This window comes from Pseudophryne corroboree, chromosome 5 (genome assembly GCF_028390025.1).
Source record: "Pseudophryne corroboree isolate aPseCor3 chromosome 5, aPseCor3.hap2, whole genome shotgun sequence".
Classification (NCBI taxonomy): Eukaryota; Metazoa; Chordata; class Amphibia; order Anura; family Myobatrachidae; genus Pseudophryne; species Pseudophryne corroboree.
In genome coordinates, this window is record NC_086448.1 from 600,446,891 (window position 1) to 600,472,053 (window position 25,163).

Below are 25,163 nucleotides of genomic sequence, written 5' to 3' on the forward strand. Positions count from 1 at the left end.
TGTGAAACTACAAATCCCAGCATGCCCTGTCACAGTTTTGTTATTAGGGAATGCTAAATCTGTGGCAGTGTATGCTGGGACTTGTAATTTCACAACAGCTGGAGAGCCACAGGTTGGCCAGGCCTGAGTAAAGAGATCTTAATACAGATGTGTCCTCACTTACTTACAGAATTCTCAAATTGCTACAAAAAGCACCATTTGGCATGCCACATATTATGCTAGTAGCTACAAGCACATGTCCTGCCCCACAGTGTACCAAATGTGCCTCTTATTCACACCATGATTGCAACAAAAATACAATGCACATGGACCCTGAACACTGACGCTATCTTTGTATGCAGTGGTATCATACTCTGATGCTAACTTCGGAAAAACAAAAGGAGGAGCACCAAGTACGAAAATTACAAAAGGGGGGAAAGCAAAACCTGTTGACCTTAAGCGCGACTACCTTTTACCAGTTGACCTTTTGCATGTTGACCATATGGGGTCAACCTATTGGCTATCGACCTAATTACTGTTGATCTATAGTCCGAAATCCCAATCAAAAAGGAAGCTGCTATATATACATATATACAGTGCCGTTTCTAGCGGCGGGCGAGCCGTGCAACCGCACGGGGCGCCCGCCGCGGCACTTCGTGACTACTCCTCTCCTCCCTCTCTCTCCCCCCGAGCGCTCCTGCTCGGGGGGCGGGGCTTCGCGGAATGACGCGTTTGCGTCGTGACGTCACGACGCAAACGCGTCATTCCGCGAAGCCCCGCCCCCCGAGCAGGAGCGCTCGGGTGGAAGAGAGAGGTAGGAGAGGACTGGAGAAGATAACCATCGACGGAGGAGGCGGCCGGCGCGCGGGACCCGAAGAGCGGCAAGTTGTAAGTATTCTCTCTCTCTCCCCACTTGACACCTGCCGCACTGTGTAAAATGGGGATACCTGCCGCACTGTGTAAAATGGGGGCACCTGCCGCACTGTGTAAAATGGGGGCACCTGCCGCACTGTATAAAATGGGGATACCTGCCGCACTGTATAAAATGGGGATACCTGCCGCACTGTGTAAAATGGGGATACCTGCCGCACTGTGTAAAATGGGGGCACCTTCCGCACTGTGTAAAATGGGGGCACCTGCCGCACTGTATAAAATGGGGATACCTGCCGCACTGTATAAAATGGGGATACCTGCCGCACTGTGTAAAATGGGGGCACCTGCCGCACTGTATAAAATGGGGGCACCTGCCGCAGTGTGTAAAATGGGGGCACCTGCCGCACTGTGTAAAATGGGGATACCTGCCGCACTGTGTAAAATGGGGGCACCTGCCGCACTGTATAAAATGGGGATACCTGCCGCACTGTATAAAATGGGGGCACCTGCCGCACTGTGTAAAATGGGGGCACCTGCCGCACTGTATAAAATGGGGATACCTACCGCACTGTGTAAAATGGGGATATCTACCGCACTGTGTAAAATGGGGACACATGCCTGCGTACTGTGTAAAATGGGGATACCTGCCGCACTGTGTAAAATGGGGGCATGTGCCTGCGTACTGTGTAAAATGGGGGAACGTGCCTGCGTACTGTGTAAAATGGGGGCACGTGCCTGCGTACTGTGTAAAATGGGGACACCTGCCTGCGTACTGTGTAAAATGGGGATATCTGCTTACCGTACTATGTAAAATGGGGATATCTGCTTACCGTACTGTGTAAAATGGGGACACCTGCCTGCCGCACTTTGTTAAATGGGGACACCTGCCTGCCGCACTTTGTAAAATGGGGACACCTGCCTGCCGCACTTTGTAAATGGGGACACCTGCCTGCCGCGCTGTGTAATATGGGGACACTTGCCTGCTGTAATGTGTAAAAAGGGGACTTTTTTATTTTTATTTTTTTCCCCTGTGGTGGGTGTGATATCAGACGAGGCCACGCCCACTGAAATGAGACCACACCCATTTTAATCAGGCCACACAGCCTTGTCGGGAGCGCGCGGGCCGAAGGCGCGCGCATGCTTTTTTTCTGGCTATATGGGGGGGGGGCACGCAATTTTTTTTTATACCAATGGGGGGGGGGGCGCATTTTGAAATCTCGCACTGGGAGCCAAATTGTCTAGAAACGGCCCTGCATATATATTATAGTGGAGGGCAACGCCAAAATATATAATCAAGACATCACCTAAATTGTACCACATAGTGACAAACTGCAGACATCTGGGCCATTTATACCAATGAACACAATTTATGGAGATGGGAGTTAAGGATGTGACTCTGTTTTAGAAATAGGTCTTTATGATAATGTCCATTTAATATGAGGCCCTTTTAAACTATGCTATGGAAAGCAATTCCTAACAATACAAGGATTTGGGTCTAACACTGTAAAGTGCCACTAGGGCCAGTTCTTCCAGAAGTAGCAGGATTTATTGATTGCATTTTTCATAAACCAAAGTAAAAACCTCGATATACAGGATCAGGCAGAGTTCATCTATAAATAGTGTGTCCGTGAGGAATTTCAATTCCGAGAAAGTAGAGGAGGATGCACACAAACGGTATACTGAAATATTCACTCAAATTTTACCAGCTGCCACAGCACTAAATTCATAGACTAAAAGATGATGTTTACAGCAGCACAATGGCCTATTAACACATTTACAATGACTAAGGTGTTGGGCTGCTCCCAGGCGTTTTATGGCTGAAAGCATGATCAGTACTAGCTGAGGTAGGAACCTACAGTATACAGCTAAATACTGCTTCATACAGGAGATTCATAGGAGGAAAGACTGAAGGAATGCTAAGAGCAGGTACCAGATACAGCCAACACATGCACAAACTGAATGTGAACAAAACAATGGTTGACATTAATATAAATAAAAATGACAAGTTACAGACTCATTTATAAGTTTGATTAGATAATTCTTAGACCATTAACCTGAGTTGGTAGTGGCCTATATATAATAAGCTTGCAGTCCATACTACTAAAGTCTTTAAAGACTTATTTATCTCATTCTGTCTCAGGACCTTCAGAGATATCTACTCAGACAGAGTGCCTTTGTATATCATCCTAAATATTATCTCAATGTTAAAAAAGGAGAAAAAGTTCCTGCGCACTAGAAAGGGTATATAACACACCTTATTTGGTGTTATCAAGCAATTAACCAATCTTTCTTCTATATATGAGGTGTTATTCTATCAAACAGTTCTCTCCCAATTTATATAAAAAAAAAAAAACCAAATATATAAAAAAACCACCTAATTCAGGGTTTTATAAAAATATAGCATCTATCTTTCTGATCACAGAAGGGTGAAGCTCCTCAGTTGAGGTACATGCAAAACAAATAAAACTATTTGTTTTGCATGTACCTCAACTGAGGAGCTTGACAAAGAATCATACACGGTGGGGACGACTTATTACAAACATTAAGGAGGATACCAGATAAGAGACGTACTTCATTTATTTGTTTGGACTACTGGATTTCGATTGGACATTATAATCTTTATCCTTACGAGACTTTTGTTGGGTGAAAATTATCTGGAAGAAAATACACTTCTTTTTGCTTCACCCTTCTGTGATCAGAAAGATAGATGCTATATTTTTATAAAACCCTGAATTAGGTGGTTTTTTTATATATATTTTTTTTTTTTTTAATATATAAATTGGGAGAGAACTGTTTGATAGAAAAACACCTCATATATAGAAGAAAGATTGGTTAATTGCTTGATAACACCAAATAAGGTGTGTTATATACCCTTTCTAGTGCGCAGGAACTTTTTCTCCTTTTTTTGGTATTGTTCTTTTGTGATTGGTGTAGTCACTTAAAGTTCCAGCAGCCAGTTCATTAGCAAGGATCGCAGGTGGCACTGTTGTTTTTTTCATTATCTCAATGTTATCTTTTGTTCTAGGAGAACTACAAGTCTTGCTCCTTTACAATATCTACAGGTAGAAGATCTTATGGAATAATCCAATGAATCTACACTACGGGCCGCTTGTATGATTTGTATACCATAAGCATCCTGTGTTTTTCTGTTCTTAGTTAAATTAATTATAGGGTTATCAATTTCACTTTCACCAGTCAGTTTACTACTTTTCATCTAGCTGCTTTCTATCCAACAAGTTTCAGTAGCTTCCAATATATACTACTAGCATGTGTGTCAGCTGTGCATCAGGATATAACTAAGCTTTAAAAGTAGGAATTCTTGTATAGATTGCGTACTCAACTATTATATTATTATTATGGTTACATTTTCAACACCATACCGATGGGAAAAAGTTGCAGGTGCACTATCTCACACTAGCACAACCTGTAATAACCAGAGACATTTAGCATAATCCTGGCCAGGGCTATGAGCTTACCCACCACACCAAGGTAGCCTCTCATTGGGTAAGTCTCTAACACTAACTACAGGGGTTCAGGTCTGGGGGGCAGGACACCCCAAAGCCACCAAGCCAGACAACCCCAGGGCACCGCAAGAGTGATACAAGTAAAGAATTAGATAGTTAGGAGCAGCTACTGCTGCATGTGTGAATAATGTGAAGAGTGAAAAAGAATGGCGTAAAAGTGTTACACATATATAAAACAAACTTTAAGTGCCATAGTGTATTAAAATAAATGTTAGATTGCGATTCCCGAAGGTGTCCAACTACGGCAGGTCAAGGAAGCCTTACGCCCCAGAGAATCTTTACTTGTATTACCCCCCACCGCCGGGTCACCCGTCGGCGTAGCCGCCGTCTGGCATCTCGGCGGCGGATCGCATAGTGTGTAGAGCCCTTTAATCTCAAAACATGTCTTAATCTCCACCCGACCACCCGTACACATGCTGCTGCAGCAGCCGGCAGTGATTGACAGCTGAGATGGGCAGGCGCATGTAAATGCCCTTCCAGTTCATGACGTCAATCCCGACGGATCGGGTAGTATGTATGCACAACACACTGCCCGGCAAGTCCATCAATATATCTGCAGATATATCTACTAGTGTGTACCTAGCATAAATTGCGCACAGATATAAAAGTGTAATATCAAATTAATCAGCACAGTCTCCTGGTGCATCCTAGTAGCATTGCACTGATGTTAAGACGCATTTTCGTCAAAAAAGATGCAAAATAAAGCCCAACGCTAGAAGAGTGACACGTTACCTGGCATGCCAAGAGGGTCTGTTTGCGTGACTGCAGCATAAATCTATCCGTAGTTTCTACTATACCCTTAGACTTTAAGGCACTGGGTGGGGAAGGGGTGCTGGGGTGGGTTTAGGCACTAGGGAGGGTGGTTAGCCACAGAAGACACCCCCCAGGGGGTTAGCCATAGCAGAGATTGGTAAGGCAGTATGACCTTTACAGACCAACCTGTAAACCGCATCTAATAGTTGCAGTATAAATGCTTTTCCAGCATGTACAAATGCTTGTAAAGAAAGAACAGAGAAATACCATGACGTATTTGTTAGTTAAGGACCACAGATTCCATTGACCAAGCTCAGAAGGCTGAGGTTGCAACCTGCGTCTATGGTCTTTTGCCTCTTGTCAAGACCAAACTTAGAAATAAAGCAGGGGAAAAAGTTAATGATATTGGAAATTGCTGTCTACTGAATGAATACACAAGAATTTAAGGTGGCAGTTAAGGAAACAAATTTAATGGCTTTAAAACTGGAGATCTAGGCTGCTCAGAGAAGAGAGGTAGGTGTGGAGGAGACTCAGGGGAAGTTAAACAGTTCAGACAAGCACACAAACAAGGGAACAAGCAGGAGCATGTTTTTAAGGCAATGAATTAGGTAATTAGAAAACGCAATGATCTTATCACAAGACCCAGCACCAACATCTTAACCCTTTTGTCAGTTACACTATTAACTAAACCCTGATAGCAAATCCATTTTCCTGACCTTTGTTCCAGTAGATTAGTCAGGTCTATTGCACAACAACTGCTTTAAATCAGTGATTGACCTTTGATGCATCTTATTATTTGTTGCATCTTATTTATACATTATGCTTACCATGAAACATGCAACATTTTCTCTATCATTATTGGGTCATAGCTGCAATTATGCTTAGATAAAGTTTGCTATCTACATCATGATATAACACAGAAATATACCCTTTTTCTACTGCCTAAAAAAGACAGGTAAAATTGCCTTGTCTACCAGGTACGCGGCTCGGTGCAAACAGCTCCAAGGAAAAAATCCTGGGTCTACTGAGGTATCGAGCAGGGTTTTTAGGAGGTAAAATCTAGTAACACTGTAGTGGAAACAGCTCTTACCTGGGTTTTTAACCCAGGTAATTGTAAATTGGAAAAACACAGGATGAGCGGTGGAAACGGGGTCTAAGTCAGGTATGACCTGGCAAAATCCGGGTAAAAAAATCCAGGGACAGACCTGAGATTTGGTGGAAAAGGGATATTAGATATCGGTCTCCGGACAGGTTCCAGGCAATATTTTGAATTTTCATACCAAGTACAAAATATAAAATATACTCCTGGTCATGATTGGCAACTGTCACCAGTGGATAACCGGGACTTTGCTTCTAATTAACCTTTACAAGAAAACTGCTGATGCACAGGGACATATCTTAAGACAAAAATGCAGAAGACGTCTTTCTACCTTTCCAGCACTCTAGCATTCAGTTTGCGGGATTACTGTGAATCAGTGTTTTTTTTTATACACAGTCCAGGTTTTAGTGCTATCCATGCTTGAGAACAGAGGGTTGAATCAAAATAACGGACGTACCAGTGCTCAAGTATGGCTAACCTTAAAACCTAGACTGTTAGTGTGCCTTAAGGACTGTGGTTGGGAACCCCTGCTGCAAAGGCTTTAGACTTTAGCATGGACATCATTTTGATTTTGGAGTACTGGCACAGAGGCATGGGCGATAAATAATCACTGTACTTGTTATTTTAGTTCAGACTTTTCCTCTAAGCACAAAAGTTGTAGCAGCTGCCACCACATTGGTGACTGAGTTGCCGACACTGTTTTAGACTACCAACCTTCAGTGGTAATAGCGTATGTAGTTTGTGAATAGCATGTTGTCAGTATGAGGGTATATTCATAGGTTAATAAAGATTGGGGAAAAAATGCTCACTCCCTTTGGAGAGGAGTAGCTTTGAAGTCTCAGCACTGGCACCTTATGGGTTAAGCTTTGATGATATCTCCAATGATCATTTGCTCTCTATTATTTGCAGTGCTCGGCTCCTGGCAGGGGGTCTATATGCACAAAACATGCTAACTACAGTGTTAGCACCAGCCGTGCAAGGAACATTATTAGTGCCCTGTCTTCAGAGATCATGGTCAGATATATTATATTTTAATAAGGAGAGCGATACATCAAACCAATTTATTTTATCCTTCATATATGCAAATGTTTCTGTAAAATCATATGATCATCTACAAACGTAAAAGCAAAATAGGCTTCAAAGCAAATCTCAGAAGCACGATATCTCCCGAATAGATTTAGATTTTATTTTATATTATATCATGTTTCATGTCTATACACAGAAAAATGTATACGTGACCAAATAAGGCTTCCACTAGATATAATTTTTTTTTCCTGTCTGGCTGACCATTAACCATTCACTAGAGAAGGTGATCACGGGGGGTGGGATGTTGGGTTATATATCTCGGATGTTGACTGCTCTAAACAAACCAAGAAACCATAGAAAAAGGGAGAGATTCAATTGTTTGTGCTGCCCCCTGGGTCATCTAAAACTAATGGGTGCGCAATGGAGCAATTCAACTGTTGCTCTGTTCAGGCACCCATTAGTATTGACGCACCCAAAAGCAACTGGTTTAGCCATGTAAAGCGTCAAAAGCACCCAAACCACGGACTTGCACATATTTCTCCTCGCACCTCTGGAGGCTGCGAGAAGAAGTGAGTATCCCGCAACAAACTGGTACCCAAATAGAACAGTTAAATTGCTCCAATCAACGCCCATTACTTCATTACTTAAGATGCAAAGCAGGGAGGGGGCACCATAAACAATTGAATTGCCCCCTAAGAAGAGAAAGACTGCTTGGTGACATGTTAGAAGTATGAGAAAAGACACCTTAACACCTTCATGTAGAAGGTCTAGCGGTGAGTCCCAAATAAGTACTATCTGATTAGGGCAAGTAACATTTTGCACAAGGTATGAATTTGTGAACAAGTAAACACTGATTACACTCATATATGAATTATGTGGCACTTACTTTGCCAAATGTACTTAAACAAATGGTCTGGAAGACATTAGATGGCTATCTGGAAGCTCCACATATTGTTATCCCATATCTTGTACACCACAGAGTAGCAAATGTCAGTAGATATATATATTTTTTAATTTGTGGTTTTATCTCAGTAATCTGTATTACCATATATTAATTAGTTCTGTCAATCAGTCTCTGTACGGGACAGAGCATTTATTTACTGTAATACTGAATGCTTGTATACATCTCTCACTAATGGATATCCATCTTGTCAAAGAATAATGTAATTTTCTGATCAACACCCACTCAAAATTTCCTCCTGTTTGTTATTCCCACAACAATGTAAACATCTAAATAGCAATTAAAGTCAAACAAATTAAAAAAATATTGCTCAGCAACTCAGATGCCAAATAGACTAAACCCACATGAATGAGGGATGAAGAGAATACGGATATCACAAGTAAGTTCTTACACAATACTGTGCCTGCAATCCAGGGCAATGCCAACATACATAGGAAACTCGCGGTTACAAACCAATACAAACACCAAAGGGGAAAAAGTAAACACTAAAAAACCTTTTGAAAAACTATGCAATAATACAATATTTAGGACATGATATAAATAAAAATATGCAGTACAGAACAAAAAACAACAGAGCTTAAGGAATAATAGCCAAGTACTCACAGGTAAATATCCCAGGTGGCGGGTGCTCTGTCACTAAGGGGCAGTTTTCTTCATCACTGTTATCGCCACAGTCATTTAGCTGGTTACAAATCAGCGATCCAAGATACAAACATTTGCCACTGGTGCAGGTAAATTTGCACTCTAAGGTTGGGGGGAAAAACAAAATGTACAATGGTTATATTCCAACAAGGTATATAATCTATGTTAGTTGTACAGTACCAGTCTAAAACAAAACAAACACCGCTGCCACTATGCTTTTATTATGTCAATACATTTCTATTGCATTAACAATGTGAGAAGCATGAAAACGCTACAATTGCACATTATGAAATGTCCTTGTCAGCAAAATACAAGATTCTGCTACATAACTGATATCGCCAACACTGTGTTCATCTTACTTAGTAGACTGAACTTACTGCTACAATTCTGTTACAATAGAATCTAGTATGTATCTAGCAGTCTGTACAACACTATCTACATTATAGCATATCAGTTTTCTTCAATGGGAAAGTTATAGCCAGGTCCAATATATACATTACCATTATATGCATACTGTATGTTGTATGCAGAGATACACCCACCCCCAATATTCTACATATTTCTCATACAGAATATTTATAAAACACAAATATAAATTGTGGGGGTCATTCCATGTCAGTTCAACCAGGCGTGTCCACCACCCATCTCAGATTTTTATGAAATTATTTTTAGTTAAGAGAGGATGTCAAAAAACTATTTCTTCCAAAAATCCAAACCAAATCCCTTTATCTGCCTTACGTTTTCGAGTTACGGCAAAAACATACGTTTTTCGAAAATACTTAAAAACACTAGATTCAATCAACATTAGATATCCTTAAGGGGGTGTTGGAATCTGCACAGAAAAGAGTCAGATAAGTAATATGTAAATATTTAATTTTATCAGAGAAAGTAACAGTTAAGTACCAACATTGAGCTAATGATGGCACCAATCAGGTGTAGTACAGTAGTGCTGGGTTGGCGGTGCTCCCAGAAGGTAGTTCAGAGATAAACTATTGAAGGAGTTTTTGCACAAGGGGAAAAAAAAAAAAAAGACTGTACAGTCTATCTGGGGCACACTTATAATATCATGTAGTGTAATAATGGTGGATAAAGATATTGTATTAAAACATAACTTTTATAGTAGGCATTTAAAATATCAGGACAATCACACACAAAAAACACTTCTAAGATAAAAAAAAGTATTAAATTAGTTCCTCCAATCAGTTCCTTTATATGGTAAATTTGCCTGGGGTTGCATATAAAATAAACACCTGTATAGCATAATGTGTCATGTGAAGGAACAACTTTAATGTGAATAAAAAAATCAGTTAGAATATAGATCATAGCGAAAATTTCTAACCAACTGTTCTCTTGTTAATGATGTCAATAAAGACTGTATGATTATCAGCACTTAAATTAGCTGAGAACAGTTGTTGGGCTGTATAACTCCAATACCCCCACAATTGGAACCAGTTTGAAAGTTCAGTCTTAACAAATGTAGTGACCGAGATCAATCTTGAATATATTGTGGTATATATGTGGTGAAGCACCAGTTTAAAAGAAAATATGTCCAAGTATGTACAAAAAGAATACAAGTGAGTTATAGAAACCAGTCACTTCTGCTTTTGCTCATCTGTTGCCATCGAATGAGCAATGAGAGAATGTATGTGCCAAATCATCTGGTATTGAAATAAGCAAAGTACACTTCTGCTTTCCAGGGTAAGTATCGCAGTTCAGCTAAATCTGGTTTCTACAGTACCTGGTATTCCCGGAAGGTTCCCCTTTCCGGTACTGACCATGCCCAAACACTGCTTGTCTTCCAAGATCAGACGAGATGGTATGACTGTAGATAGTAGATGAGCGTGACTGCTGGTCGCCTAAAATTACCCGTATATTGGATAAGAGAGTGTATAGAGGTGGTATGTATCACAGAGTGTGATCCAACAAAGAATGTGAGACTAAATAGACTATAAGTAAGAAAGAAGAAAAGTATACACTTCTGCTGTCCACTGGGGGTCCTGTTACTTTTATCAGAGTTGCAGGGTGCAGCCCCAAATGTGGATGAGAGAGTGCAGAAAACTAATGACAAGAAAAATGGCAGAAAATGAATAAACCTATAGAGCAGTGGTTGGTGATGTGTAAGGATTATGACGTATAATTTGGCATACAGTCATAAAAATAATCAAACAATCACACTAAAGTCAAAATGAAAAGACAGCATTACTGTCCTGTTTTTTTTAACTGAAGAAATTTTATTAGAGAAGATTTTCAATACAGAGCATACACACCATTTTGAAAACAAAAAAGCCAGTGATACATTGGCAGCATGTCTGTAAGCCATAATACATGGTAGTAAAGTAATAATACTAAAGGAACGTGAAAATTAGAAGTAAAGAGAAAATAGGGGAGATAAGAAAGAGAGAAAATAGAGAAGGAGTGGAACACACAATTGAGGGGATGCTGACCCACAGTCTTCCAGGGAAGGTGTAGAGTATCTGCGCATACTTCTGTACATTCTGAACCAAACAGGAGGTAGTTATTCAGGAAACAAAACATAAAACATAAAAGGCTCATAAGTATGTTCTATCCTTTGTCAATTAGCCCTAGCCGGGCTATGTCAGGAGGGCTTGGTTTCAGCATTTCACATATTCTTAACGTCAGAGAAACTAAACAGTCACACATTACTCGACACGGCCTTCCGGGAGGTAATATAGGAGGTGTAGTATTCAAACCAAGGCAGCCATTTCAGTAGAGGGGATTGGGGAGCTAAGGAATATTTAATGCTCATAGTTTCCATTTCGAAATTGCGCTGTATTGACGCTATAATTTTGGACAAGCGTGGTGGATCTGTTCTTTTCCAATATTGAGCGATTGCGGCCCTGGTGGCTATGAGAATATGGCCTATGACATAAGAATATTCAGAGGGTACATAGGGAGGGAAGTAATGCAAAAGAACAATCTCAGGACGTTGGGGGAGGTTCACCTTAGTGACCTTTTCAATTAGTCCAAAAATCTCTTTCCACAGTGGCCTAATAACTGGGCATGTCCAGAATGTATGTGTTAAAGTGCCTTCCAACCCACATTGTCTCCAACAAAATTTAGAGGAGTCCGGCCAGATCCTATGTAGTTTATCAGGTGTGTGATAAAGGCCATGAATTAATTTAAACATCATTTCAGTGTGATTGATGCACCGAGACATTTTAAAAATATTCATGAAAATATTTTCCCATTCCTGATCCGTCAGAAGGATATTAAATTCTGACTCCCACCGTACTTGAACGCGTAATTTCACGTCATTGTGTGGAGAGAGAAGAGTAATATACCACTGAGATATACCACCTTTGTGGTGTATGGAGGAAAAGTTACTCAAGATATGTGGAGGGGGAGTAGGAGAGGTGAGAGGGTCAGGTATATTCGCCATAATCCAATGTCGGATGCGTAGATATTTATAAAAATCCTTTGACGGTATCAAGTATTGGGATTGTAGCTGTTGGAAGGTTTTAAGCCCTGAATTATCATATAAGTCCTTGACCAGCTGGACACCAAGCCCCCGCCAGTTCCGCAGAGAAAGGTCTGGGAGCAGTTTAGAGATCGCTAAAATGGATAGGTGCGAAGAGGGCAGCGGGCAGTCGCCCAAATTAGTAACCAATCTGTCCCAGACCTTAAGAGAGTTAGTTATACTCGTAAGTTTGGTAGGGGGGGGTCTATGTGAAGGTTTGACCCATATTAAATCTGGAAGAGGGAATTCAGAGCATATATGTCTTTCAATATCTACCCAGGGTTTCACGGTCTCTGTCCGGAGCCAGTCCCGCAGCTGATCAAGGAGACACGCATGTTGGTAAAGTTCGAGGTTAGGGAATGCGAGACCCCCGTTACCTTTAGATCTAAACAAACGGGTTCTAGCTATCCTGGGCTTTTTACCCTTCCATATAAAAATAGACATGACAGAGTAGAATTTATTAAGGAGAGCAAGCGAAACTAAGTAAGGTATGGCCCTAAACAGGTAAAGAATTTTAGGGAGGAGCATCATTTTAATTGATGAAAGTCGCCCCAACCAAGAGATTTCGTAATTCGTCCACTGTTTGGTGAGGGTTTTGAAATGATCTAAGAGAGGAAGGTAGTTACAATCCACCGCGGACTGAGATCTGGAAGGGATCTTGATCCCAAGATATTGAAGGGAGGTGTCTTGCCAGGCGTAAGGATATGTAAATTGTAGGGATTGGAGCGGAATTGGTTCAATGTCGAAAGCTAGTGCCTCTGTTTTAGCCGTATTCAATTTATAGTATGAGACTTTAGAGTAGTCCTGCAGAATATCATGGATAGCTGGAAGAGAGGATTCAGGTTTAGTTACAAACAGCAGAACGTCATCTGCAAACAGGCAAATCTTATGTTGTGTGGGACCTATATAGACTCCGCTAACCAGGGTAGACGTTCTAATTTTCTCTGCCAGAGGTTCTATTGCTAAAATGAAAATTAATGGCGACAGTGGGCATCCCTGACGGGTGCCGTTGGTGATGGGGAAATGATCGGATAAAAACCCATTACTAAAAACACGCGCTGAAGGGTGAGTATACAGGCGTAGGACATTCTGTAGAAATTGTCCCTTGAACCCAAACCTGGTCAGGACCTCTGACATGTATAACCAATGAATCCTGTCGAAAGCTTTCTCCGCGTCAAGGGATAGTAATAATAGGGGCTCCCGAGACGCGGAATGAGCCTCTAGAAGGGAGAAAACTCTCCTGGTATTGTCTGAGGCTTGGCGTCCGGTAGTGAAACCCACTTGATCTTGATGGATCAATGTGGGGATCAACGGATTCAGTCTATTTGCTAGCAGTTTGGCATACAGCTTAATATCTGTGTTCAAAAGTGCTATGGGTCTATAATTGGCGCAGAGAGATGGGTTCTTGCCAGGTTTGAGAATCGTTATTATCTGTGCCTCCAACATTTCTCTAGGGAAAGGGTTAGAGGAGGCGTCATTGTACAAATTAAGAAGAAGTGGGGAGAGTGAATCTTGGAAGGTAGTGTAAAAGAGATTAGTAAACCCATCTGGCCCGGGGGCCTTGTCCTTTTTGAGGGCTTTCAGGGAGGTCTGAATTTCTCTCTCAGTCCAGGGTGTGCAAAGTGTGGAAGCATCATCAGAGGAAATAGAAGGCAGATTAATGGAGTCTAAAAAAGATCGTATAAGCTGCAAGGAAGGTTGTGGGGTGAGGGAGTCGTGTTTGAGGTTGTACAGTTTCCTATAGTAAGAGGCAAATTGGTTTGCAATATCTTTAGGGTTCAGGGACATCGATCCGTCTGGGTTTGTCAGATGTTTAATTCTATTGATAAGGTTTTTCCCTCTAAGTTTCCGTGCCAGCAGTTTACCCGCCCTATTGCCTAATGTGTAGTATTTTTGATTTAGGTTGGAGACTGCTCTCTGTACATGCAGAAGATAGAGACTGTTCAGTTTCCTCTTTGCTTCAGCCAGAGACGCGAGGATGAGATCGTCAGTAGGGGACTGTTTATGTTTAGTTTCTAACGTCGTCACCTCCAGCTCATAGGCCACCTGAACTTCCCGGTCACGGCGCGCTATGTGGGCTAAAGCATGGATAGCTGCACCTCTAAGGACTGCCTTAAGGGCACACCAATGATTAGAAATAGAGGTATCAGCGGGGCTATTGGTGTCCAAATAAGAAGACAAGGCCTCTCGTAATATAGAAACTCCGTCCTCATCTTTCAAAATGTAATCTCGTAGCCTCCAAGAGCGTGTAGTGGGGATAGACGGTTTGTATGACCAAGACCAAATTAGAGGTGCATGATCTGACCACGAAATCGGCAATATTTTGACGGTAGGGATTGATTGTAATGTCCATTTATCCGTCAGGAGCAAATCGATCCTAGAATAGGATCTGTGCACTGCTGAATAAAATGTATAGTCTCTAGCTCCGATATTCCTGACTCTCCAAGCGTCATATAAATCGAATTCAGTTAAAAGGTGTGAGAAGGAGGAGGCTAGAGATTTGGCTACGTTAGCGGTTTGTTTATCAGGTTTCGAGGATTTGTCTAGATTAGGGTCAGGAGCTATATTAAAGTCACCCATCAGAAAAGTCGCACCTTTCTTGACACTATGCAGCTTTTGAAAAAAAGATTTCAGGAACCGGGGTTGATTAGAATTAGGGGCATAAAGGGAGACCAAGGTGACATACTTAGTTCTCAGTTTTCCCACTAGTATCAGATATCTGCCATTGCCATCCACCCACTTACCCTCCAATTGGAAAGAGCATGATTTATGGAAAAGGATAGCTACACCATTCCTCTTAAACGGCCCACAGGACACATAGTGAACTGGGTAGTTGGCATTGGAGAACTGAGGGGGAGTGTGCAGTGGGAAGTGGGATTCCTGAATAGCCACTACCTCCGCCTTTTGATCAGCAAAATATTTCAGAGCCAAGCGCCTCTTATGGGGTGAATTGAGCCCTTTAACATTAAGGCTTAAAAAGGTGGCCATTTGGGAGGGTACGGCAGTATGGTATATGACATAGCGAAAAGCATCGGTAACAATTGTGTCAAAATGCAATACGTAGCGGCATAGTCCTCTAAGGAAGAAGAAGCAAAATCAGCATCAGTAAAGAGAAGAATATGAGAAGAGAAGACAGAACAAAAAATAAAACAGGGGAGAAAAACAGAAATAGCATCCATAAAGGAGCTAGAGGTCCCGTCACATGGGTATCGTGACGTACACATATGGGTGGGTGGCGTGTCAACCAAAGTTGCCCACCGTCGCCTCCAAACCAAAACATACTTAACGAATGATTATCTATCGTAGAAATAGATAAGATAAATGAATAAACAAGGTCATCCTAAAATAAGGAAAAATGAACATTTGCTATCTAATTATAACAGGGATAGTTCTACCTCAATCTAAGTTTTAACTAAAACCCTGTGACATCATACGAAGAGCATAGCCTATAGTATAATGAACACATAGACACATAGAAACCTGTAGGGGAAGAAAAAGCTAAAAAATAGCTATCTAATTGTTAGTCCGAGGTGAACTTCAGCCCGGAGCCAATGTCCAGTCTTGGGCTATTCGTTTCGGTGATGTAGCGGGGGGAACAGGTTGTATATCGAGAAGAATGTCCCATTTTTTCAGAACTTTAGGCCCATCCTCAGGTGTGTTGATGATGGTGGTAGTGCCATTACGTAGCACTATCAACTTAGTGGGGAATCCCCACTTATATTGGACTGCAGCTTTCCGTAAAGCTGATGTGATGGCGGAGAATGAACGCCTTTTAGACATAGTCGCTGGGGACAGGTCCTGGAAAAGTTGAAGGGAGTCCAAACATGTCGCCGTAGGTGAAGAGGGCAATGCTGCACGTAAGATCTTCTCCTTAATATGAAAAAAGTGGACCCTGAGAAGTGTGTCCCGGGAGGCCTGAGCAGGTGCTTGCCTAGACTTTGGAAGTCTATGGATCCTGTCGATCAGGAGATCAGAAAGCGGAACATCAGGTATCAATTTATGGAAAAGATCAGTGGCGTAGCCATACAGGTCAGCGTTGGAAACATCATCAGGGATGCCTCTTATTTTGATGTTATTCCTACGCGAGCGGTCCTCTAAATCCGTAGTTTTGTCGCGTATGTATGCGACTTCCTCTAGGAGAGAGTCGTGTGCGGTGATCAAGTCATTATGTGATGTTACCAGCTCCTCCATCTTATGCTCAATGTGATCTGTCCTGTCACCGATTTCAGAGATATCAGAACGGAGAGCTTGTATGTTGGATCTAAGCTCAGATGAAATGTCAGACTTGAAAGAGGCTAACAAGGAATGGATAGAGCGTAGCGTGACCGGGCCATCCAGAGAGTCCATATCAACTTGTGCGGCGTTAGCCGGGTTGCATATTTTTGATGAAGTTGATTGAGATGGTTGAGCCAGAGTCGGCGAGGGGACGGATGTGCGTGACTTGTTGCTTAAGGAGGAGGATCCAAAGAAATTTACTTGCGAAGCAGATTTAGCCCCTTTCGACTTTTTTGGAGGCATGTCGGGATGTCCCAAGGGGGATCAGTATATCATACAGGTAAAGAGAGGATGACCGTATCAGATGACTGTTCAGGCAGGGAGCGACGGTGAGGTAGGCATGGTGTTAGAAGGACATATCTTCACGGGGGAGTCGCACCATATTCGCTGAAATTGTTAGCAATGGGCGCAAGACTGCGTGGTCTTGGGAAATCAGATTATATGCACGGGTGGGCAAAGCGGGGGCACGGGTCATCTGTCTCCTCCCCAGCTCCGCAATTCGAAATTTCCAACCTGGGTCAGCCGACAATCAGGTTCTGCTGTGTATGTGTCGATAAGAATCTAGGGAGACTCTGTAGATTGATTCAGGTGCAGGGGATCTGGTGTGTGGGAAATATATTCAGCTGCTGCAGCAGCAGCAGCAGCAATTCTGTGCAGCCAGCTCCCCTCTGCTGACAATGCTAAATTCTTTTGTCGTATAATCAACCCTTATGAAGCTAAGAACACTGTACGCTGTTTACTTAAGAAATACCGTAATGATACGCTATTTGCGTAACGATCGCTCAGCCGTAGGCGAGACGCTCAAGCGTCACGTTCGCTCACGGCCCAGTGATCACAGGACACGTTATTGGTTATGTCTAGGGGAAAGATTCGCTGTAACGTAGCATACGCTAGAGACCACGAGGAGGTCACCAGCGGTGCAGACGCTCACAACACTATACCTTGATATTAAACCTTATACCGATGAAACACACAGAATACCTTAATGTGAGTACAGGGTGTAAATGCAACCTTGTGTAACCTGACTACCTACAAAGCTGTTTGAGCGTCACCGACGCTCAAGTGAACACTTAACACTATAGTAAATACACTGATACTGGTTTAGGTTTCCAAAGCCTATTAACTGTATTATGTCTAATATACTTGTAAAAGGGGATAACAGTACATATGATACACTACAATATAACAGAGACTTCCTAACCACAGAACTAAACAATAAATACAAAAAGACAATACTACACTGACCTAAATGCAATACAATACAATAATACTATGAAGTATTTAAGAGAAAAGAGGAGAGAGAGAGATAGAGAGAGAGAGAGAGAGAGAGAGAGAGAGAGATATTGGCTCGCAGAAAGACAATGATTATGGAGAGAACTTACGCACAAAGGGTATGATCGCCTGCGCCTCGATATCCAGCTCCCGATTATCAGCAGATAACCGTTGATGAGAGAGTGAGAGCTGGATGTGGTCGGCCTGCCTATTTATGCCCCACACACAATGCAATCTCCTGGTCCTACAATCCCATTGTCCATTGGCCGAAGGAATTCGGCCCTGTATCATAACAAAAGGTCATAGGGTGATTCATACAGGTGGGCTGTGACGATTTCCAACAGCTCAGGTGGGTGGGAAACTGGGTTTCCCGCCGCATACCTGAGTATGTGTAAATCATAGAAATGGACATAAACTTCTTATGTCCATAACTATTCGCACGAGCGATTAATACGCTCCAAACCAACACCGGAATATTGCTAATTAAATACTCTTCCGATGGGTACCAAACACTGCAGTATGATTCCTGTTAGACCCTTCGTACGATATAAGGAGGGATTCCTCAGCTCTGGGACATTGTACTTTAACCAAACTTACAGAAACTATCAAAGGGACCATGATCTATAAACTACATTAATTGTGAACATTTGTAACGAATGAGTCGCACGCTACGATCACATAAACTCTACCGTAAATGCACATACTGCGCGTGCGAGTGCACGCTATTGCGAGTATGCGCTTCCACGGGAGAGCGTACGCACGCGCAGCACGGACCAGTGTGCGGTGCAAATATGGCAGTGTGCATTAAGACATTTTTCTGACTTTGACAGTCCACCCTTTGGCAGTCAATAATAACTGCCACAAAATATTTAAGGAGAAAAATGTAAGTCAGGGGTTAATTGATTTCCATGGTGGGGAAAGGAAGAAGAATGGAGTAGGTGTGAAGAGGGTATGACCTAGTGAGAAAGTAGAAGCATGTGTGTATGAGTCCATGTTTGGAGGGTCATGTATCATCGTGCCGTACGTGTGGTAAATCAAGCTTCGAGGTATTGCGAAGTATACATTTGAATTCCTTCTTATCCTGTGGTACAGGTCTGTGGATGGGCTGTCAAACTCTACCGAGCTCATTTCGGCTGTGGTTGTAACACAATGGGGATGCACATTTTAGTTGATGATACATGAATTGGGGGGGTATGTGGTTGCTGCTATCTGTGCCTGTATTCCCTATCGACTATGTGTGTTATTACCTGAGGGTTGCAGAGATGAAGATAAAGAACACTTATGGAAAATGCAATGATATTCTATGTCAGGTTAATGTACGTTCGTCGATTGAGGTCTTGATTGGTGTCGGTTGATTGGAGTCTTCTTCTTTGTGCTTTTGCTCATAAATCGTGAGTAAAGCAAACAACGTCCATGGATTTACAAAAAATGTTGGGCTAGCGTGATTTTAAAGTTCCTAGGGAAACTGGGGTACCCATGGCATTGTCCATCAAAATCTTGTATATCAGGTCGTCTGCTCTTCTTCTTTCCATCTTTCCGTTGTCGGCCCCTTGGCTCATCAAATCCTTCGTCTACGTGGGTCTTTGTACCTCGGAGGAAAACATAGAAATGGGTGAAAGACGGACCGTATACTCATTACATCATTACGTCATGGTTTCTAGCATTGGGTCATAAATCAAATCCAGGTTAATTACAGTTTCCTCACTCCTTAAGCTCATCACTTTCGTACTTTGCTTGCACCTCATCAAAGCCTGCCCGCATCTAAATATCAATCCAATAGATATAACGACACCCAAAATACATAGGAGAAACTTTCCAACATCCATTATGACTCCTTGAGCCCAGTCTCCTAAACCGGAGAACCAATTTCGCGGGTTCAACCATGACACCCAACCAGTCAGCTCATTACCTACAGCAGCAAGGGTGAGATTGTGTTTTCGACGAAATTCCCACTTTAATTGCAGAATATCGTCCATCTTTTGGTCTATGACCTCTACCGGATCCTCGGTACTATTTGTGATATACGTGCAACACTTTATGCCGTACTGTGTTGCCAATGTAACACAATATCCGCCTGTTACTGCTGTAAGATAATTAAGAATCATCCTATGCTGAACTAGTTCTGTTTTGTAAGCTTGAAGTTCTCTTCCAGTGTATCTAAACGTGTCATCATACATTTCAGTGATATTATCTAACAAATTGGCGAGTGCGGAAATGTATCTATAATTCATCACACCTCGAGCGGTACGAGTGAAATCTAACGCTACCAGAACCTGAATCCCGGTGGATTCATGGATAAGATCAGAGGCCGGATGCTCTAACCTTTCTGACAGTTGTCTTTTAACAAGGTGCTCGTAGTGAGTGTGAGTATAAGGAGCTTGGGCACCACGGTGTATGTCCTTCATTTTGTCATGTGTAACAGTCATCACTTCAGGCAATACTTTTCCAATATAACACAATCCTTCAGAGTTTGGGGCAAGCCACTTGTACGCCTTTCTCCCGCATATGAAATATGCATCATCGGGGAGAACATAAGGGACGGAGAAGGACATGACCATGTTACAAACCTTCCAGGTGAAATCTCCTGACCCTAATTCTTCCATCTGTCTAATGCACGTATCAGTTTGTACGATATGTGCACAGTATCCTGGTGATACCTCTCCAACTTTAGTAATCCTATTTCCTAAGGTATATCGATACCGGAAAGATTTTCCTCTACTGGCTATGTGGCGTACGAGCTCTGTATCTGTAGGCATTCTATCTGCTCTGTGTGAAAAGGTCATGGTAAGGTTGCTCCATGACACTTCCCAATTTCCCGGTTTTCTGGGATTGGAGATGTTAAAACATATGAGGGACCTATCCACATGGTATTGGTGGAGCTTCAAACTAGGAGGGCTGGAGATGTTAAACCTCCGGTCCACCGGTCTCCCACCACTTAGCTCAAGTACCTCCCCTAGCGTTAAAGGAAATGGTACTAGCCCTGATTTGCTGTGACCCTGAGGTACTTGAGAGCATACCCAACAATCTGTTTGGTTCAACACGTTACCCACTAGAGAGTGATAGTCACTCAATGGATGCCGGTCCATATGGATATTAAAACTAGATTGGCATTTCTTTATGCATCCATCTTCAACCAGATTATCACATAGCCTACAGATACAATTTTCCTCAGCTAACAATCCATCACAATTTCTTCTATCGGATCGTTTTCTGATACTCGCCTTTGCTTGTTGGCTTGGTTGATCTTGGAAAACTACGCCTCCATCATCATAATCGGAACCCATTCCAGAACCTCTTTCGACCTCTATGGTACTCTCGCCGGAACAGACTGCTCTGGTCAACATCATGGTTAACATCAAAATCCGGATCACAGTCTCTTGGGGCAAGTCCATCTTTGAGGAGGAAATAGAGAAGAATGAGAAGGGGGAAAAAGAAATTTTAAGGGAGAGGGGATGGGAAGTGGAGAAAACAATAAAAGGGAGAGGGGAGTCGACAGCTGCTTTCGGTCTTCAAGGCTCAGGTGCCGCCTCAGTCCTCCTGGAACAGACACTCTAGTGATACAACCTCTACCGTCTGTTCCTTATCACGGGACTTCTCTGGATCAGCAACCTTCTTGCAGTGGGATGAATGGACCCAAGTCTCTCTCTCAGCAACCTTCAATGCTGTGGTGCTAGTCAATAAGACCTGGTATGGTCCTTCCCATCTATCAATAAGACAACCTGAGCGTAGAAAATTTCGTATCATTACATAATCCCCAGGTTCAATGTCATGACAATTACTATCTGGTAAATCAGGAATCACCAACTTCAGATTATCATTTTGATTCCTCAACTGCTTACTCATATTAATTAAGTACTTTACAGTTACTTCATTGTTACATTTCAAATCATCCTGAGGGTTAATCATGACATGCGGTTGTCGACCAAACAGAATTTCAAAAGGAGACAGATTAAGAGGGGACCTGGGAGTGGTTCTGATGCTATACAAAACAATGGGTAAAGCTTCTGGCCACGTCAATCCTGTCTCTGCCATTACTTTACTCAATTTATTTTTAATAGTGCTGTTCACTCTTTCGACCTTCGCACTCGCCTGTGGACGGTACGGAGTGTGCAGCTTACTATCAATTCCCATCAACTTACACATTCCTTGAAAGACATCACCTGTAAAATGGGTACCCCTATCACTTTCAATGATTCTAGGGATACCATATCTACATACAAATTCCTGCACAATTTTCTTAGCTGTAAACATAGCGGTATTTGTAGCTGCTGGAAAAGCTTCGACCCAATTCGAGAAAACATCTATACAGACAAGTACATACTTTAAATTTCTACATGGGGGCAATTGAATGAAGTCAATTTGTATTACTTGGAAAGGGCCGCCGGCAGGTGGGATATGGGATGGTTCTGTTGGTATTGCTTTTCCAATATTCTTTCTCAGACAGGTAAGGCATGACTTTGCTCTTTTACCAGCATGAGAGGAGAATCCTGGGGCGCACCAGTATGCTCTTACCAATTTGCACATCCCCTCCTTGCCTAGATGAGTCAGCCCGTGAGCTGCTTCAGCCAGACACGGAAGGTATGCCCTGGGGGCCACTGGTTTACCATGTCCATCCGTCCAGAGCCCTGAGGACTCTTGGCCATATCCCTTTGCCTTCCAGACTGCCTTCTCCTGAGTGGAACACAAATTCTGCATTTCACACAACTTTTGTGTATTGATGGTATTAAATACCATCAGTTGTGTGGTGTCTGTCCGTATGGGGGTAGCAGCTGCAAGCTTTGCAGCTTCGTCTGCTCGGCTGTTACCAAGGGATACTGGGTCTTGACTATATGTATGTGCTTTGCATTTGATAACAGCCACTCTGTCGGGTTCCTGTATCGCTGTTAGAAGCCTTTTTATGTGAGCTGCATGCGCTATCGGTGTACCAGCTGCCGTCATGAAATTTCTGAGACGCCATAGCGCTCCGAAATCATGTACTACCCCGAACGCGTATCTAGAATCGGTGTAGATATTGGCAGACTTACCCTTAGCCAATTCACATGCTCTGGTTAGGGCGACCAGTTCAGCAACCTGGGCTGAGTGAGGTGGGCCTAGCGGTTCCGCTTCTATGGTGTCTTGGTCATCTACGACTGCGTATCCAGTACACAAGTCTCCCGAGTCTGACTGTCTGTGACAACTACCGTCCGTGTAGAACGTGAGTTCTGCATCTTCTAGTGGATTGTCACTGATGTCAGGCCTTGCGGAAAAATTTTGGGTCAAATATTCCATACAATCATGTGTATCTTCCTTTGCATTAAATCCTCCTTCCCCATCACTCTCACCTCCCACCCTTTGTGCCTGTCCAGGCACACCTGGGAGAAATGTTGCAGGGTTTAATGCGCTGCATCTCCTTATGGTGATGTTTACTGGGGCCATTAATGCCAATTCCCATCTCGTAAACCTTGCTGATGAGACATGTCTGGTTTGGGCAGAATTCAATAAGGCCGATACCGCATGTGGTGTATGGATTGTGAGGTTGTGGCCTAGCACGACATCTTCGCTTTTCGTCACTAGCAATGCTATCGCTGCAACGCTACGCAAGCATGTGGGGAGGGATCGCGCTACCGTGTCTAGCTGAGCGCTGTAGTATGCAATTGGCCTGCTGGCATCACCGTGTTTTTGTGTTAGTACACCTGCTGCGCACCCAGCACTTTCTGTTCCATATAGTTCAAAGGGTTTCCCATAGTCTGGCATACCTAGTGCTGGTGCCTGCGTTAGGCACTGTTTGAGTCTCTCAAATGCTGTTTCGGATTCGTCTGTATGCGAAATCCGATCAGGTTTGTTTGAAGAGACCATTTCCTGCAAAGGTAGCGCCAATATGGAAAACCCTGGGATCCAATTACGGCAATACCCACACATTCCTAAAAACGTCCTGATCTGTTGCTGGGTTTGTGGCAGTGTCATGTCTCTAATGGCTTGGATTCTATCAGCGGTCAGGTGTCTCAGTCCTTGTGTTAGACAGTGTCCCAAGTATTTTACCTTAGCTTGGCATAATTGCAACTTGTCTTTGGAGACCTTGTGACCTGTGTCTGAAAGATGAAACAGGAGCTGTTTCGTATCCTTCAGGGATGCCTCCAATGAATCAGAACACAGTAGTAGATCATCCACGTACTGTATCAACACTGATCCACTTTCCGGTTGGAAAGACTGTAAACAATCATGCAAAGCCTGAGAAAATATACTTGGACTATCTATGAAACCTTGGGGTAACCGAGTCCACGTGTATTGGACTCCTCTGTATGTGAATGCAAACAAATATTGGCTGTCAGGGTGCAGAGGTACCGAAAAGAAAGCGGAGCAGAGGTCAATAACAGTGAAAAATTTGGCAGTGGGAGGAATTTGCATTAGGATGACAGCTGGATTAGGCACTACGGGGAACTGACTCTCGACTATTTTGTTAATCCCCCTTAGATCCTGCACTAGCCTGTAACCCCTCCCCCCACTCTTTTTAACAGGGAAGATGGGACTATTTGCTGTGCTGGACGTTCTTACTAGAATGCCCTGTTGTAGCAAGCGCTCTATTACGGGAAAAACTCCTAACTCCACCTCTGGCTTCAGAGGATACTGTGGGATTTTTGGAGCTATCCTACCATCTTTTACTTGCACTACTACTGGAGCTACATTTGCCATTAATCCAGTGTCCTGTCCATCTTTTGTCCAAAGCGACTCTGGTATCTGAGATGTCATCTCTTCTACTTGGGATGGATTCCTATTTGTCATAATGGAATGTGACATTAATTTTGATGGGGAGTCTAACATGTCTCGTACTTCCTGAGCGTGATTCTCAGGGATGTCCAAGAATACACCTTCAGGAGTACAATAAATGACGCAACCCATTTTACATAGTAAGTCTCTCCCCAGGAGATTGGTTGGTGCCGATGCAGCCAGCAAAAAGGAATGCTTGGTATGCAAAGGCCCTATTGTAATCTCGGCTGGTTTGCTAACAGGGTAGTGCTGGACTACTCCTGTTACCCCTATGGCTGGAACTGTCCTACCAGTGGTTCTCATGCCCACTGTCGAATTGATCACTGACTTGGCCGCCCCTGTGTCTACAAGAAAGTTTAAAGTTTTACCGGCTACATTGATTGCAATCTCTGGTTCGCTTCCAAGACTGGCAATCAATTTAACTGGTTGCAGATTACAGGTATGGCCACACCCCTATTGGGTATGCTGACCTCCCTGAATCCCGCTGGCAGCAACTACTTGTGAGGGAGTTAGCTGGGAACTACCAGAGGCATGCCA

The 25,163-nt window shown here is 42.8% G+C and overlaps 1 protein-coding gene across 4 annotated transcripts in view; it reads right to left on the minus strand.

The window, feature by feature from the left end:
* Positions 1-25,163, minus strand: part of LDLRAD4 (low density lipoprotein receptor class A domain containing 4) — a 969,790-nt gene that overhangs the window by 431,886 nt on the left and 512,741 nt on the right. For all 4 annotated transcript variants that reach the window (XM_063923409.1, XM_063923410.1, XM_063923407.1 and 1 more), the window contains one exon: positions 8,819-8,959. In XM_063923409.1, coding sequence (XP_063779479.1) covers positions 8,819-8,959 — 141 coding nt within the window. The remainder of the gene's footprint in view (positions 1-8,818; positions 8,960-25,163) is intronic.